The 18,116-nt window shown below is 36.9% G+C and overlaps 2 protein-coding genes across 2 annotated transcripts; one reads left to right on the top strand and one right to left on the bottom strand.

The window, feature by feature from the left end:
- Window positions 1-292: 292 nt before the first annotated feature.
- SMIM10L1 (small integral membrane protein 10 like 1) lies at window positions 293-1,855 on the top strand. Its single transcript, XM_010378454.2, has one exon. It carries the CDS (start codon window positions 474-476, stop codon window positions 678-680), a length of 207 nt encoding a protein of 68 aa, XP_010376756.1. The 5' UTR covers window positions 293-473; the 3' UTR covers window positions 681-1,855.
- A 13,904-nt stretch (window positions 1,856-15,759) lies between these two features.
- TAS2R42 (taste 2 receptor member 42) lies at window positions 15,760-16,704 on the bottom strand. The gene has a single exon (XM_010378455.1). The coding sequence runs from the start codon at window positions 16,702-16,704 to the stop codon at window positions 15,760-15,762; it is 945 nt and encodes a 314-aa protein (XP_010376757.1).
- Window positions 16,705-18,116: the final 1,412 nt, after the last annotated feature.

Consider the following 18,116-nt stretch of genomic DNA (forward strand, 5'->3'; position numbering starts at 1 on the left):
AATAATCTTGCCCTAATATTAATGTTATAAAATCAAAAGGGTAAGATTCCTGGCTAACATCCCACAGAACACAGCAGACAAACTAAAGTTTTAATCTAGCTTTGGACTTTACAAATTTTGTGCCCTAGAGCAAGTTACATTTCGCTTAGCTTTTTTCATTTTAAAGTGGAAATATCTGCATGGTTGTTCGTACATGCTGTATAACACATCCTATTCCAGATCAACCACCGGTTGAGCTCTAAATGGTAAATGCCAAAAGTGAGAAGCAGACAGGAAGGGGCGGAGCGCCAGCGGCGCCTGGGGCGACGCGCCGCACCGGACCCAGCAGCAGCAGCAGCAGCAGCAGCAAGCTTGGGTGTGAGCCCGGGGGCCGCTTTGCCCACCGTCCCGCCGGTCCCAGCCGTCGCTAGGGGGTCCGCGGGCCCTGCGGCAACCCTCGGTACAGACGCTGGGAGGGCGGCGACACCTGGCCCATGGCCCCCCCGGCGGCTCAGTCTTCCTTGGCCGTCAGGGCCTCAAGCCCCGCCGCGGCCCCCACCTCGTACGGCGTCTTCTGCAAGGGGCTCTCCCGCACCCTGCTCGCCTTCTTCGAGCTGGCCTGGCAGCTGCGCATGAACTTCCCGTACTTCTACGTCGCGGGCTCGGTGATCCTCAACATCCGACTGCAGGTACACATTTAGAGTCGTGACTAAGCTAACGGCCTCAGGGGCTAGCATAATGGCCTACTCCCAGGGTCCCTTGCAGCGCGGCGGAGCAGCGAATGGCGAGCCCCACAGTCTCGCGTTAGTGCTCAGGCGCTGTTCGCGGCTGCTTTCTTCGCTACAAGCAGAGCTCCTCTGGGGGCCGCCGAGAGCCTACAATTCCTAGAAAGAAAATACGCGATTCCGGAAACAGAACTGCAGTTAAGACCCAAAAAGATCTAAGGAAGTGTGCATCCTAAAACACCTGACGAATTTCAGGACGTGACAAAGCGCAGAGGTTGCATTATTTCAAAACAAAACAGAAGGCTAAAATTTTCAGGAAAAAGCAAATCAGTAAACCGTGAGTACTGGACTGGATTGTAAGATTTGAATGAGTAAGAGCTGAAAGTATTAAGACTGTGATATAGAAGGTACATACTTCTTCATCCCACAAGAGAAAATATTAATAATCAGAAACTTTCAGTGAAAAAAAGCAAAACTGTACAGGAAAAGCATCCTCCAAATACCAGACAAAATGGTGCAAGCTTTTGAACTATTGGCGAGAGTGTGAGAAAATGGGCTCTATTGCAATGCTCCTGTGGCAGGACGTGGATCGAAGCTTGGAACCGCAGAAAAGGAAATCCCATAGTAGCACAAAGCTTGACTGTTCAGTGAATAACATTTGAATAATCGTAAAATACAAATGTTGTTTATGTTTTTTATTGTTTAAGGCATACTTAATTATGGTTACAAAGTGGAATGCAAATGTTATTTACCATATTTTAAAAAGAGAGCAGGAAATACAGGTAGGAATGTTGAAGGAGGGCGGCGGAAATAAATGAAATGGTGGTTCTGTCCTTATAAAGTTGGAACTTGAAAGGTACTGTCTGTTGTTACAGGGTAGCCATAAAGTTTGTAAAACGGTAAAATATTAAAGAGGGAGAGTGGTAGGGGAGAACAGTATGAAGTCAACAGGAAATGCCTAAAGATGGAGAGCTCAGGTAGAATATTTCAAAAAATAAAAATTGATAGAGTACCTGGTGTATTTGAATACAGCCTAGAGAGCTTTCATTTTTCCATAGAGGGGGGATAAATTAGTGATTGCATATTTTTCAAAATTAAGAAAACAGAACATGTAATTTTGAACCCTGAGAAAAATAAAAATTTAAAAACTACACTGTATGCCTCAACTATGAACAATACTAGTCATGTAAAGTCTGTCATAATTATGTGAATACTGAATGCTGATTTTACAACAAATGATTCTACAACCGGGAGGATGGAAGAGAAGAGAGAGGTGTGTGTGTAATGGTGGTGAGTCAATCAAGATCTGATACAGAAAAGTGCAGGAAAAGTAGTATACACATGTTTTTTTCAGATTAAAAAAAAAACTATAATAATAAACCACTAAGAGTGGTAAAATTTTGTTTTTGTTTTTGTTTTTGTTTTGAGACGGAGTCTCGCTCTGTCACACGGGCTGGAGTGCAGTGGCGGGATCTCAGCTCACTGCAAGCTCCGCCTCCCGAGTTTACGCCATTCTCCTGCCTCAGCCTCCTGAGTAGCTGGGACTACAGGCGCCCACCACCTCGCCCGGCTAGTTTTTTTTGTATTTTTTTAGTAGAGATGGGGTTTCACCATGTTAGCCAGGATGGTCTCGATCTCCTGACCTCGTGATCCGCCCGTCTCGGCCTTCCAACGTGCTGGGATTACAGGCTTGAGCCACCGCGCCCGGCCGGTAAAGTTTTAAATCAAGATCTGATATAGAAAAGTGCAGTAAAAGTAGCATACACATGTTTTTTCAGAAAAAAATAATAAACCACTAAGAAGGGTAAAGTTTTAAACTAGATGCAGTGTTCTATATTCCACTCATTGTGCTCAGCGAACAGTTAGTTGTTCTATGTCTTTAAGTAGTAAGTATCTTGCTCCCTCCAACATCAGGTCTGGCCTTGGGTAATTGTTCTTTCTAGTCTTTATTCTTTGTCTCCAGCCAAACTCCACTTGGGCATATTCTCCTTTTTGCCTTTTCTACCTGAAGATACTCTGTTTTAAAGCTAAGCTTAGATGGCACTTTTTCCATTAAATTTTTCCTGGATTCCACTGACCATGTAGGAGCTCACTTCTTTTAATCCATAAGGTTATTTTCGTAGGTTGCCTTATTTTTCCCTAATTGTGCATCAGCTATCTGTTTTATATACTCAAGACAGGTTTCCTAGACTGCGATAAGCCAAAACATTTTAATCTAAAATATCAGAAGTGTAGTTTAATAAATGAAATGTAATACCAAGGGATTTAGAATGGTGAACATCACTGTTTCCCAGAGCACTAATGTCCCAATTTGTAACACAAAAGACTGTCTAGTCTTAACCCTGAAATGGTGACAGAGTAGGATGCTCCATTTGGGTGACTATGTGAACATGTTCCTACAACTTTTTTCCTCACATCAGTCATTTGTTAAACCGAAGAAACACACTTTGTATTTATTATATCCTCCAACATAATTGGCAACTCTTTGAGGGAAGACACTATATCCTATTCAATTTTACACCCTGTAGTAACAGTATGTGTGTGTATTGTATATATACATATATGTACATACACATATATAAATGTAAGTAGTAACTATATATGTACACAGTTACCACTTACATACTATATATGTATACAGTTACATCTTACATTTACCTCCTAATATATTTGCATATTTACATAAATGTAAATATGTAATTTTTACATTTTTACATTTTAAATAAGCAAAAATTACATATTTACAAATGTAAGTATGTAAATGTTTAATTTACATAATTGTGAATATGCACGTATATTATTTACATAAATATGCATATATAAGGAGGTAAATGTAAGCTCTGTGGTTTATCATTTATTCATAATTGCTCTTAATTCTTGAGGTATACTTTGCCTCCTACATGTTGCAATTCAGTGAAATTCTCAGGAGACAAAACAAGATTTTGACCTGAACAAACCAGTTATTGTTGTAATTCACAAGCGACTTTATTCTTCCTGGCACACTTCCAGGTAATATCCATTAGGCCAAGAATTTTCTTTGTTCACTGTTCTATCCCCAAGCCTAGAGCATTGCCCAGTGCGGAATAGCTAATAAATATTGTTGGATGGATAGATGAATGGCAATTTGGTTGGTATGCTCTACGTAGCAGTCAATAAAGGAAACAGATATTTGTCCCTGATAATAAGATGATTCACTTTATTGCCCATAAATTGGGTTTTTTCAGACCATCATGCACGTTGATTGTTCCAGAGATCCCTCAAGCATGAAGAAGCAGAGACATAGGTGGCATAATTATTATCAGTAAATACAAAACTTAAGAAATATAGCTGACAAAAAAAAAGGGAAATGATGTGTTACAGTTTATTTTAGCTATAAAAGGAAAATAGTGAACATAGCAACGTATGTAACCTAAGGGATAGAGGAAAAGTTTTTTTTTTTTTTTAATTCTGTGTAAAAATACATGTAGTGACAAACAGCATATCGTTACCATCAGCATCATTTAAAAAATATATTGAGTTTTTAATACCAGAAACTATGAAAAAGTGTTTATATACATGAGCTCCATAATTCTCACATATACCCTGTGAGGAAAACATTTTTATCATTTTTCAAAGAAGCAAACGGATTTAGAGAGGTTAAGTAACTTCCTAAGGTCATAGTAACCAACCAGACCTCAAATGAATCTCCAGTAATTCCTAAAGATATATTTCATAAGGAGTTCAATTTCTTAAATGTGTAGATAATTACAGATAATCCTGTTTCTCAAATTTCTGGACAGAAATATTACCTGGGTAATAGTTACTTTTTTTAACATAACTATTGAGGGTCTTTCATATTAAAATATAAATATTTAACATGATTTGTTATGTAAGTTCAAGTATTTTATACTCTCTGCAGCCTTAAATCTATTGGCTTATTTTATTAGACGGTGGTGAGATTGAGGGATATGGGAGCAAAGGGAGAGAGAGAAAAGGACATTGTCCTCAGAATGGAAGGAAAACACTTTTCTTTGCTACCCAGAGTAGAGATCAGACAATCTTAAATTTGAAGCCATGTCTGTTCCTGTCCTGAGAATCCCTAACTCAATTTTGTTAGAAAATCTTGCAGTTTGCTTTTAACGAGTGATCCTTCTGGCAGGACGTCAATAGCTTTTGATAGAGTCAAGAAGAAAATAAAGTTACATGCAGAAGCATAAAGGGGTAGGATGAAAGTTGAGGAATACAGGGACAAAAGATGAGGGAAAGGAATATCCTAATACTTGGAAGTTTGAGCATGGAAAGTAGTCTAAAGACTAGATTTGGGAAGTTCCAAGAAAATGGGCCAAGGAAAGAACCTCTGCAAGAACTATGAGAATTCCCAATAATTGGGTTGGATTGATTCATGTTAATCTATTACTTGGGTTACCTTGAGTGCAGGGATTCTTCATGCAGTTTTAACACTTGTACTATGGTCTGAATGTGCCCCCCAAAAATTCACATACTGGCATTCTAACCCCCAAAGTGATGATCTTAGGAGATGGGGCCTTTGGAAGGTGATCAGGTCATAAAGATGAAACCCTCATGAATGGAATTAATGCCCTTATAAAGGAGACCCCAAAATAATTCCCTTACCCCTTTTGCCATGTAAGATTATAGGGAAAAGTCATCTATGAACAAGGAAATGAACCCTTACCAGATATCAAATTTGTGAATGCTTGGATCTTAGACTTCCCAGCCTCTAGAACTGTAAGAAGTACATTTCTGTTGTTTATAAGCACCCATTTTATGGTATTTTTTATAGCAGTATGAACAAACTAAATAGGATTTGCTCAGCAGGATTACCACCAGGTCAGGTCATGAATCTTTTCAAAATTTCAGTAAACCTCCCCTTACCCCTACAAATACAAATTTCAGCAATGCTCTTGGCACAACTAAAAGGCCCAAGGACCTTCCCAAGAGCCTACTACAAATGAAAAGAAGAAACTATGGAAGTCTTAGTAGCTTAATTGCAGGACATCCCTGCCAGTTTCTGTCCTGATTAGGAATCTGCAGTGAACATTACAAAGTCTTCACCATCTTCATGACTTTCAACACCAAGAATATGGACTTAGCCACTGTAAAATAGTAGAATGCATCAATGAACAATAAAGAGATATGGAGATCATTCATGTTATTAGTGAGGAAGTTGGGTACAACTTTTCATCAACCAAAAAGAAGGAGAAAAACAATCACACAGCCAAATAATGAAATATTGTAACTACAATGTCTTGGCTCTAAGATCATTGGCAGAGAATTAGAGATTATGTTCAGCAGATTGAAACAAAAACAAAACAAAATACAGTGAGCTGTGATCACTCCACTGCACTCCAGCCAGGGCTGCAGAGCAAGACCCTGTCTCAAAAAACAAAAAGCCAAAGATACAAGATGTTTAAAGTTAAAAAAGAACTGTTGTTCAAGAGATCATTTTCACTTTTTAATTGTTTTTTGAAAACTGCAAAAGTATCTCAAACTGAAGTCTAAAAGGAAAATAATTAATAGAAGCTTCAAAGTTCAGGGGCCAGGTTATATCTATATAAAAGGGAACGTAAATTATTTCCAGAACTGATTCATTTATTAAACATGGGGCTAAGGAATACAGGTGGCAATATACAAGTCAGGATAATGCCTTTATCTTCTGAAGCTGCATCTACATTGGTGCCCCTCAAAATAGCTAAAATTGAAAAGAGTTTATCAGTCACCTGGGATTTCTTCTACAAATAACCTTCCCAAAAAAATATTGCCTAACATTTTTCTGAATTTATCAAACCAACCATCTGATCAGTTTTCTAAATGAGGATTTATTCTTGGCAATAATCTAGCTCAGGGCCTAGGTCATTGTACACAGCATTAAGCAATGTAACAGATGAGTGGACTGGAAGTATGGGTTTTGCAGATGGCCTTCTTGTTTCTGTATTTTAATTAAGGAAGTTTCTAGCTCAAAGGACATGAAATTAAGGGCAGCAGCAAACCATGTGAACTATCAGAGATTCACCAGAGACTATCACGCTCTCTGAAATATTTATTGATCCATGCATATTTTCACTAGGATGTTTTCTTTGAGTAAAGCTAAGGACAACATGGCTTGCACACCCAAAATATCTTCTTATCTTAAGTTCTGGGCCTAAGGCAGGGCTCAGGCATCAGCCGGTTTTGGCATTAGAAACAGGGTATTCACGTTATTGGCAGCTCTTCTATAAATCAACTGTGTGACCAAACTGAGAGAGGTGAACTCAGAAACTCTCATGACATCAAGACTATAAACTTACTTTAGGAGAAAGCAATTGGCAAAAAAAAAAAAAAAAAAAAAAAAAAAAAAAAAAAAAAAAAAAAAAAAAAAAAAAAAAAAAGGTCCTTTTCTTTTCCCAATTATTTGTTCCCAGGATAGGATACAGTTCTCTCCAGATTGCCTGCAACTAGCTTTGGATGTAAGAATCGTGGTTTTCTTGGATCGTGGCTTGCATCTCCAACCCAGGCTTTTGTTATGGAAAATGATGGTGCAGAGCTTAATCTCAAAATGTCATTGTAATAGGGAGAATGCAATACAGTGGTAGCCACAGTCCCAGACTGTCTCCCAGCCTTCATCGTTTAATAGTCATTTTCTGTGCTTTTATTATCTGGAATAGGTTTCTGCTCCATATAGCTTCATCTCTCCAAGGATAGTACCTGAGATGTGAGGACTTCATCCTAATAAGACATTTACTTCTAAGTCCCACTCACTAGAAGCAAGGATTGTGCATGGTTGTTTAAATCTTTTGAATCTTGATCATTAAAGAAAAGTTTAGGCCAGGTGCAGTGGCTCATGCCTGTAATCCCAGCACTTTGGGAGGCCAAGGCTGGCAGGCCACCTGAGGTCGGGAGTTCAAGACCAATCTGACCAAAATGGAGAAACCCTGTCTCTACTAAAAATACAAAAAAATTAGCCAGGCGTGGTGGCGCATGCCTATAATCCCAGCTACTTGGGAGGCTGAGGCAGGAGAATTGCTTGAACCCAGGAAGCAGAGGTTGCGGTGAGCCAAGATTGCACCATTGCACTCCAGCCTAGGCAACAAGAGCAAAACTCCATCTCGAAAAGAAAGGAAGGGAAGGGGATGGGAGGGGAGGGGAGAAGGATGGGAGGGAATAGGGATGGGGAGGGGTAGGGGGAAGAGAGGGAGGGGAGGGGAGGGGGAGGGGAGGTCAGAGAGGGGAGGGGAGGGGAAGGAGAAGGGGAAGGGGAAGGGGAAGGAAAGGGGAAGGGAATTTAAGTTGTTTACTGAAAGGAGTAATTCCAAACCAAATTATCCTCACGACCTGAACCTAAATATAGCCAGTGTGATTTTAATGTTGCCCTTTCTAAAGCAAGATAATGTTCATGATAATCATTAGGAAATTGATTATACAGTATCTAACAATGAATGAAATTTTAAAAATCTAAATGTCTGTATAGGCCTGTACTGGCCTTAAGATTATATATTGTATACATTTTCAGTTACTTTAAATTATTTTATTGTAAAAGTCAACCTAGAACTATACACAAATACAAACATGCCTAAAATATATGCAAATATGTGACATTCTCTTATAAATTTTCCTTTATGTTCTTATTCTTAGTGAGTTAGTTGGTTGTGTTAGTTTTCTCTGATGTGACACACTAGTATTCATGGTATGACAAAAATATATCATTACACATGTGCACACACACAGAGATCCTGTGTCAAAGTATGGTTTTGATCCTATAAAGTAAAAACAGATGCATCATTATGGACATAGGGATGAGTATTCAACTTCTTTTTAGAAGTTCAGTTGATTTTGCACTTATCCTACAAAGGTAGGACAGCTTGAATTCCTAGCTAGGGTCCTAATGAGAGAATTCTCTTTTGTTTTAAAAGTTACATCTATTGTTATGAGATTATATGCTTTCAATATTTTTAGTTCTTAATGTCTTTTACTTAGTGTTATAAAAATATTCCACCTACTCCAAATTGGAGTAGATATTAGGTTCTAATGGTATTTAGAACCATTTCCAAATACTACTTCTTTTTTCCCTCACATATGAATGTCATCACACATTTGCCAGCACATATAAAATTAAAACATGTTGCATTATTTATTTTACATTTATATTAAGTCTCAAATATTGCCTTGTTACTAGCAAATATTAAAATGACAATGACACTTACTTTTTTAAAAATCCAGTATTACATTGGCTGACTTTATGAGTAGATTGTTCATTTATAGGCCATTCTAGGGAAATTTTGTGATGCTCACTTATACCTTAAAATAATCTGGGTGAAAAACACATGCTAAAATACATCTTCAATGTGTTCTCATTAATTCCCCTGGAATATAGAAAAATCTGGAAAAGTCTACGAAACTAAAGCTTTCACTCTTTTTAGGTAGCACTTAAGATGCCACAGTAGTCCCACAGCAGTCTGTCTCAGCTTGTGGTTTTCCAAAATTAGGACAAATGAGTGATTTGAAGGAAGAATAATTGATGTCAACAAGACAAAGAAATTGACCTACTATTTCTGCTGTACAAGGAAAATCCAACCTGTTAGTAGGAGAGAAGCAAAGTGAACCAAAAAGAAGAGGAGGAAAGACACCATTTTCATTTTCATTTTCATTTTCATTTTCATTTTCACAGCCCTCTTATGGGCCTTCATTCTGAGGTTCCTTGGGCCCATGGTGTTGAGCTGCAAACTCCTGATATGTTTCATCAAGGACAGAATTAAAAGGAGCAGTGAGATCAGGGACAGAAGAAAGGAAATTAAGTAGATCAAACTGACAAGAATCCAGACGTTACCATATAGAATTTTCCTTACATCTAAAGACCAAGTTGAGTTTCTTTCATAAGTTGTGTAGCTATTAATCTACAAGTGACTAAGTCCACCTGTTAATGCAAGGTTGAAAACCAGTAGGAACAAAGACCCCAGTGGGAGTACAGGTAGCACTCTGCTAATTCTCCATCTCAGCCAGATGAAGCAGGGGTGGGAAAAATTGACTATTTTAAAGAAGTAGAAAACACTAAGACAGGCAGCAAGCCAGGTAACTAAGTGATTGGTCAGTGCCCCCAAAATACCAATAAATTTTACTAGTTTGTTGAAGGCATATAGATGTGGCCATAATGCTATTAAAAATGAATCAAGTAGCATTATCCAAAGTTGACTGATTCTGGAGATAGCAAGGCTGGTGAGGATACAGTCGGCTGATAAGATCATTTGACTCCTCACCAGTCAATGCAGTTAACTAGTACAATGAACCCATTCCCTAACATTCAGATTATGACTTCTCCCATCATTACTATCAGAAAGGTATTTCCAATTCCAGGTGGCATTTCTGTAGAAGCAAATCCAGAAAGCTAATACTATTTCACTGATACTTTTGCTGTCAAAACATGGCAGAATAATATCCAACTTGATGATTTTCAGATTTATATTTAAAATGTTTACAGTAACTTAGAATGATCTTCTGTTTGATGCCATCTCACTTATCTTCATAAAATATCTTTCTGGTTTTTTTAATGTTCATCTCACCAGTAGGCCTGAAATATGTGCAAGAAGATCCAGTCTCACATATCTTAATTTAAAAAAAAAAACTTTAACATTATTTTTAATGAGCTACTGACTTCCAAATTAAACAGTAAATATAGTAAATGGGCCAACTCATCATTGGTACTGTCAGCAGTTTCCAATTTGTGAGGACATCTAGAAGGGCTTAGTCAGGTATGCAAATATCAAACATTTCTTTACACTGATTTGTAATTTCCTCCTCAACTGAAAGTCAATACCATTTGGATTTGAATATTTTCATTTTAAAAGAATTATCTAAAAATAACCTCTACAATATGTGTATTATTCATTCGTTTCATTAAACTCCATCATATTTCTGATTCTACTTTAGATGAATTAAGTGTAATAAAAAGAAGCGTCAAAAAGCTCACAGAGTAGTGAAAAAAAGCAACATTAAATGTGCTTTTACTACTGAATGTAATCAAAGTTTGATCAAAATGTAATTACAACACAGAGGAGGGTGTTATAAAATCTATGGCCAATAACTAATTCTAGTTTCATGAAGATAATGACAGTTGGCTTGGGTCTTGAAGCTTTTAGGATTTCTTAAAGAAATAGACAAAAAGGGAGATGATTTTACACAATTATGTAAAAGCATATGCAAAGAAACCAAAATTATTCCTCTATCTGAGCTGTTTTACTGAACTTTTGAGCTTGGTTTCCAATGCCTTCCTGGCTATTTGATTCCGAATAAGCTCTTATCAACTGAAATGAAAAACATAGTAAAAAAGATGGAAAATAGCAAAAAAAAAAAAGGTGGAGAGTAGGAGGGAAATTCTTTTCATTAATTCTTCCTTTGGTAAAATCCTTTGTCTCATAAAAATATATCCACAGTAAAATATATTACATAATTTATTTGTATTATTTTGAACTCTAATACAATGGTTTTCAACCTTTACTGCACATTACAGTTAATGTGGGAGCTTTAAAAAAACATATTGATGCCTGTGGGCCACCCCCAGGGATTTTTATTACTTAATTGGTCTGGAGTACATTGCTGGCACTCACTGAGAGGCTCTTGATATATGTCTTACAGTGACTCCCAAACCCAGACAAAAATCTTTCTATGGAAAAGCTGCAAATCTATGATTCTCTGAGGACAGGACAGGATTTTGCCTGCCTTGTTCTCTGACAATGTGTTTCTCATTCAGCTAGTATTGATGCTGACTGGCAAGTTGGCCAGCAACTCTCTTAACAACCACATAAGTGACTTTTTTGTTGTTGTTGATTGGTATATTTCCAATTCACAGAACATAAAGGTCCTGGATAATAGTAGGTCTTCCATAACTATTTGTTAAATGAATTAGTGCTAACTTAGTTGGCAGTCCCACTAGCAGCACACAAAAGGAGAAAATGAATAAGGCTTGACTGTGAAACAAGTATCAGAGCAAGAAAAGAAAGCACCTCCTTAAAATTAGAGAAAATGTTACATTCATATATGAACTTATGAATCATTTCTGTTCTAATCCTGAAAAACCCAGCATTGTTCTGTGATCTTTCTAGTTCAATCAAGAAATCATACAGAATCAAAAGGAACATGCTGGTCTGCCACCCAAGATGGGGGAGGCTTGGTACTTTTCTTCATGAAAAGGAACTACTTCTAGCCCAGGGAGTTGAAGATGGCTAAAAAACTAGATTTTGTAACACAAGAAGCAAGATAGCCCTATCTGAAAACATCACTGATGTTTTCAGAAATGCTCTGTAAGTCATATAAAGGCTAATTGAGAAGAAGACTCCATTGACAGGCGTGGTTTAACTGTGACAAACACAGAAAGCAAGTCAGTCAGGAGATAGCGATTAAAGAACATTTGAGTTTGTAGTTACACTGAAGAAACTAAAAATAAAAGATGCAATAACAAGTATAAAAACCACAAGACCCATATACTGTGAGTTGTATTCAAAGTCTAAGTTAATAATCACAATTTTTTCAATCTACATAATTAGAGTAATCTATGTCCTACTCTAGACAAAATACCATCCGGTGTCTAGAATGAAAGAAAAACAACTGTGTGAATATACAAACACCCCCTAAAATAACTATTGGGTAATAGGCTTAGTACCTGGGTGATGAAATAATCTGTACAACAAACCCCCATGACATGGGTTTACCTGTATAACAAACCTGCACATGTACCCCTGAAACTAAAATGAAAGTTTTTTTAAAAAAGAAAACACCCTTTAAAGCATGACCCTGGCTCAGAGAAGATGCTGTCTAATCAAGATTTTGCTAGAAAAAGCCATCTACTAAGACATAGCAGATAAACCACCTGAGACAGTGAGGAAACTGGTGCTCCTCTTTCTTGGAAATCAGTATAGGTGTGGGTTTCTACCTGATGTATACATACAGTACGATTTAAGAAAACATGCCTTGGTATACTTGATTTGTGTCTTATTTGCCTTCAGAACTAGAGCTATGGGTTGGAGATAAGCCAATTTCAGCAGTTGAAACAGGTTATTTGTTCCTCTCCTATAAATTACCCGACTGTATGCATTGAAATAGCCACAATGATTACACCTAGAATCTTGAAGTGAACATTTATTTGACAAGTGAGGTTAGTGGGAGTCTATAAAAATGAGTGATAATCTTCCTCTTTCCCCAACAGCTGCGTCCCAGGGTAGGTCATAATCACATCAGTCTTTCTTCTCCATGGTGCATGTGGCAGTGCATGTGTTGGGCATGGCTCTTGGATTGTGGCTTGGTGACGGCTAAATTCCCACAAAGGCCTTTTTTGGGAGAAAGTGGAGGTGCAGAGCTTGCTCTCATTTGCCATTCAAATTTGCAGATTACTGGCCAGGCACGGTGGTAATCCCAACACTTTGGGGGCCAAGGCAGGTGGATCACCTGAGGTCAGGAGTTCGAGACCAGCCTGGCTAACATGGTAAAACCCCATCTCTACTAAAAATACAAAAATTAGCCAGGCGTGGTGGTGTACACTGGTAATCCCAGCTATTCAGGAGGCTGAAGCAGAAGAATCGCTTGAACTGGGGAAGCAGAGGTTGCAGTGAGCCAAAATTGTGCCACTGCACTCCAGCCTGGGCAACAAGAGCAAAACTCCATCTCAAAAAGAAGAGAAGAGAAGAGAAGAGATTTAATACTTACTAATATGCCATGAGCCAAGATCGTCCCACTGTACTCCAGCCTGGATGACAGAGCAAGACTCCATCTCAAAAAAAAAAAAAAAAAAAAAAAAAAAAAAAAAAAAAAAAAAAAAACCACACACACACACACACACACACACACACACACACACACACACAAAAACAAATACAGATTACAATACATCAATTGCAATAACCAGAATATGTCCTGGGCTGCTTTTACTAGTTTTATTTTCGTTTTGCTTCTATTGTGAAGAATAGGTCCCTGTTCCTTGTAGTCTCATCTCCCTGGGTATGCTGCCTACTAAGTGTTAGACATGTGTTACTCTTAGTTAGAGTACTCTTACCTTACCAGTAAGGTTGCCCATGAGTTGGATCAATTGCTTACCAAAGAAAAGTTTACTGACACAAAAATATAAAATATAAATACTGTTTTGGGTTATCTTGTAAATAGTACAAAGTTAAGTCATTTATATTAAAAAAATATTTAAAATAAACTCAATATCTAAGTCTAAAATATATTCAACTTGATTTGCACATTACCTTTTATCAAGGCAAGAAAATTATGATTATAATCTTTGATAAAATACTAAATTAGTGATTAAAATATATGTACATTTTATTTTGTAAAAGGCAAATTACTAAGAAAATAGATTCTGTATTATCATTAAAACTATCATCATCGCTGTTACTGATACATGATACCACATAGCTCAGATGTACTTACAATTTCATTTGATGCATATGGGGAGGGGGAAGTATTAATAATTCTAACATCATTTCCGGCTCCAGGGCACAGCTGTGCAGTGGTGCCCTCACCTATAGCTTCATCAAGATTAGTTTACAAGCATGCATTTATCAATATTTAATAGCATATTTTTGTTTCTGTACTCTAGCACAAAATAAAGAATATATCGAAAGTAAATTCTAAAAGGTATCCTTTGTTGGTTAAAAAAAATTTCATTATACAGCTTCTGTACAATGTTTTAATCTATGCCATCATATTCAAAAATTTTTAGTAAAATTTCCCACCCCTAACCTTATATACAACCTATAGTTACCTTATCTAACCTTAGATTATCATAGTCAAAGCAGGACTATGTATACATATGCTTGTCTAAAATTTACAATAAACCTGCAACATTCTGTAAACAATGTCACTTTGCTTTCTGTGCCTTCCTGGCTAACATTGTTACTATTTTTTCCTCTAAGAAATCCAGTGATCAGATTGCAACAAAATGCATGTCACATAAACAAACACAAACACAATCATCCTCTAAATGTATTTATGATCTTTTTATAGTAGCAATGTGAGTATAATTGTGAATTAAGAGATTAAACCTCTATAATTTTAGTTCTATTACATAACATGGTAGAAACTGATTTCTGCCTCTCTGAAAATGCATATTGCATGTCTTAGAATTTAGCAATATTAGCAAGTGCCTAGGAACATCAAAATGTTTATTATTTGGGGCTTTAAATGGACATCAGCATTAAATCATGTGTTTCCAGTTTCCATTTAAAGATACTTTACTTCATACTACAAATCTTCCTTTTCTCACATAATCACCGTATTTCCTTGTTATCAATAAGACTTCTAATAACAAAAATATACCACTTTTTTTCATTTAAAAAAAATGCTTGGGGCCAGGCACAGTGGCTTATGTCTGTAATCCCAGCACTTAGGGAGGATGAGAGGGGTGGGATCACCTGAGGTCAGGAGTTCGAGACGAGCCTGACCAATATGGTGAAAACCCATCTCTACTAAAAATATAAAAATTAGCTGGGTGTGGTGATGTGTGCCTGTAGTCCCAGATACTCGGGAGGCTGAGACAGAATTGCTTGAACCCAGGAGGTGGAGGTGGCAGTGAGCCAAGATCACACCACTGCACTCCAGCCTGGGCGACAGAGCTAGATTCCGTCTCAAAAAAAAAAAGAAAAAAAAAAAAAAAAAAGCTTGGCTTTGAAGCTATGAGTCTATATTTTTCCTACTGTGACTTTAGTTTTTAATTAGATTTTCTACCCACATTGTATATCTTTTACCCATTCAAGTTTATAATCTATCTTGCTTTCTAAAGAATCACACATCTTTTTCTCCACAAGTTGCAATTACCTATCATTTGCATATAAAATTAAATAATTTAGATTTTTTGAAATAATATGTGAGGCTAAAATATTGCTTGCCAATGCTCCAAACAAAAATGATGACTTTTAAAATGGTATCGACCAGCAATGTGTGAATTACCATCAAAAGCAGCCTGGTAGGATTTCATTTATGTTCCAAAATACTTAGAGAAACGCAGTAGGAAAAAAAACAAAAGCACAGTGGAAGTGATCCCCAAATGCTCCTCATTGAGTTATTCTCTTAGGAAAGCTTCTGGAAAGTCTGTCTACAAAGGTAAAGGGTTTAGTCTTTTTGTATAATTCCTAAGATGCCACAGTAGCCTCACAGCTGTCTGTCGTAGCTTGCTGTTTCCCAGAATGAGAATAAATGAGTGGCACGAGGGAAAGGCATTTAAGGCTAACATGACAAACTGTGTGTACTTGTTGTTCCCCAATATACAAAATGTCCAATTTGTCACTTGTAAGGAAAAAAAATGAACTATGAAGAGGAAAAGGAAAGGCATCACCATTTTCATGGCCCTCCTGTGGGCGTCTGTGCTGGAGTCTCTAGAACCCAAGGAACTAAGCTTCAAATTTCTAGTATGTCTCATCAAGGACAGAAATAAAAAAAGCAATGAGGTCAGGCACAGAGAAAAGGGGATAAAACTGTTCAAGCTAAGAAGAGTTTTTAACAGAGAGAGTTTATCATAGAGAGTTTTACTTTCATCTAAGTATAAAGTCAGATTACTTTTATCTATTATATTCAGTGAGATATCCATAAACATTTCTATCACTAAACAGTCAAAAATCAGTAAGAACAGAGACAATGTAAGGAGTATAGCAATCACTCTGTTCATCCTCCACCTCAGCCAGAGGAAAATGGAGTGGGGGAAGTGGGCTATCTTAAAGAAATAGAAAATGCTCAGGCAGGTGGCAAGCCAGGTGGTCAAGTGATTAGTCATGTGCCAAAGCATAGTAACAGGTTTTCCTACTCTATCTGTGGCATATAAATGTGGAGCAAGTCCCACTACACATGAATCGAACAGTACCACCAACAGTTGACCAATTGTGGAGATAGCCAAGCAGGTGAGGATGAAGTCAACTGAGAAGACCTTTTGGTTCTTGATCCCTGCAGAGCAGTTTACCAGTCCAGTGAACACATTCCCCAGCATGCCGATGATGAATTCCACTATTGCCAGAGTCAGAAAGATTTTATCGAATTCGGTGGCCATTTCCAGAGACCAAAAAAATCCAAGGTTTTAATACTTTGCATCATTAATAAATTTACAATCAAACTATTGCAGAAGAGCATTCATTTCTGATACTTATCTTCATTGCTTTTATTGCACTTCCAGTCTTGATCAGGACCTTCTGCTGTTGGATACAGTCTCATATACTTAAGGAAGTCTTTGCCTGTTTTTACTATAATTCTGATCTTATTCCCAAAAGATCTACCAAGGAATGCAGTCTCACATACCTCACGGAAGTGTTTTTGTTTCTTTGAAAGAGTTACTGAATTCTAAACCCAACAGTTGCTGTGTCCATTTATCACTGGCATGGGCTGAAATTTTCCACTTGTGGTAATGACTAAAAGGATAAAGTCAAGTATATTAACATGCAAATATAGGCTAGATTCCCCCCGCCTTCTCTGATTTGTATATTTCCGCTCACCTGAAATACTACACCACTTGGATCCAAATATCTTTATTGTTTTTCAGAGGAAGCTGTAGATAAAATCTAATAATGTTGTTATTCAAGGAATATATTTTATAAATGACTGCTTTGTTTCTGACCTTATGCAAATGCAACATATTTACCACAAAAAAAGCATTAAGAAGTCTATAAAATAGTGAAAACAGAAAAAAAAGCAATTAGAATCAAGAATCAAATGTACTATTAAATCAGAAAAGAGAACTACAAACACTACTGTTGGGGGGAAAAGGGAGGTGACATTTGCCTTGGATCTGGAAAATACTTAGAATTTCATGAGGAAACTCAAGTCATATTTCGAACTGATAGAATAATATCCAAAACACACCAAAACCTAAACTACTTTTTTGAAATTAAAGTCCTACTGATATTTCAGTCTAAATGTTCCTCAGGTATCTTAGAGTAACTTGTTCAAAATTAAACATAGTTTTGCTTTTTACCTTGGTCTTATAATATGTTCTTTTTTTTTTTGTTTTTTTTTTTTGGCCAGAGATATATTGCTACCAATTTAGCCTTAATAGACAGGTAGAAAATTGTTGTAGATGAAATAAGGAAAGAGTAAACGAAAGTATTTGTTCTACATTCTAGGAACAATTATTTTGACAAAACCACCAATGCATCATAATTGAACTCACAGTTACAGATTATGTGTCTTGGTTTATGGTCAGCAAACAGATATTCTATTACTAGAAATTAGTGGTCAAGTGTTGCCAGACAAATTAACCCAAAAAATGAATGAAATCATTTTTAAAACTTAGACCTTTTTAATGTTGCTGTCATACTCCTCAATTAAATTCTATTAATGAACATTTAAAAGTGTATATTTTAAGAATGATGTTGTATAAAGAACTACTGGTAAGTTATTTCCTATGAATGAAAATATTTTCATTTAGGACAGATATTTAAAATTATAGTAAGACAGGAGGAGAAAAAG

The sequence above is a fragment of the Rhinopithecus roxellana genome, chromosome 10 (genome assembly GCF_007565055.1).
Source record: "Rhinopithecus roxellana isolate Shanxi Qingling chromosome 10, ASM756505v1, whole genome shotgun sequence".
NCBI classification, from domain to species: domain Eukaryota; kingdom Metazoa; phylum Chordata; class Mammalia; order Primates; family Cercopithecidae; genus Rhinopithecus; species Rhinopithecus roxellana.

What these genes read in the sequence shown, in the direction of transcription:
- TAS2R42 (XM_010378455.1), bottom strand. Translation starts at nt 16,704, where the DNA reads ATGGCCACCGAATTCGATAAAATCTTTCTGACTCTGGCAATAGTGGAA.
- SMIM10L1 (XM_010378454.2), top strand. Translation starts at nt 474, where the DNA reads ATGGCCCCCCCGGCGGCTCAGTCTTCCTTGGCCGTCAGGGCCTCAAGC.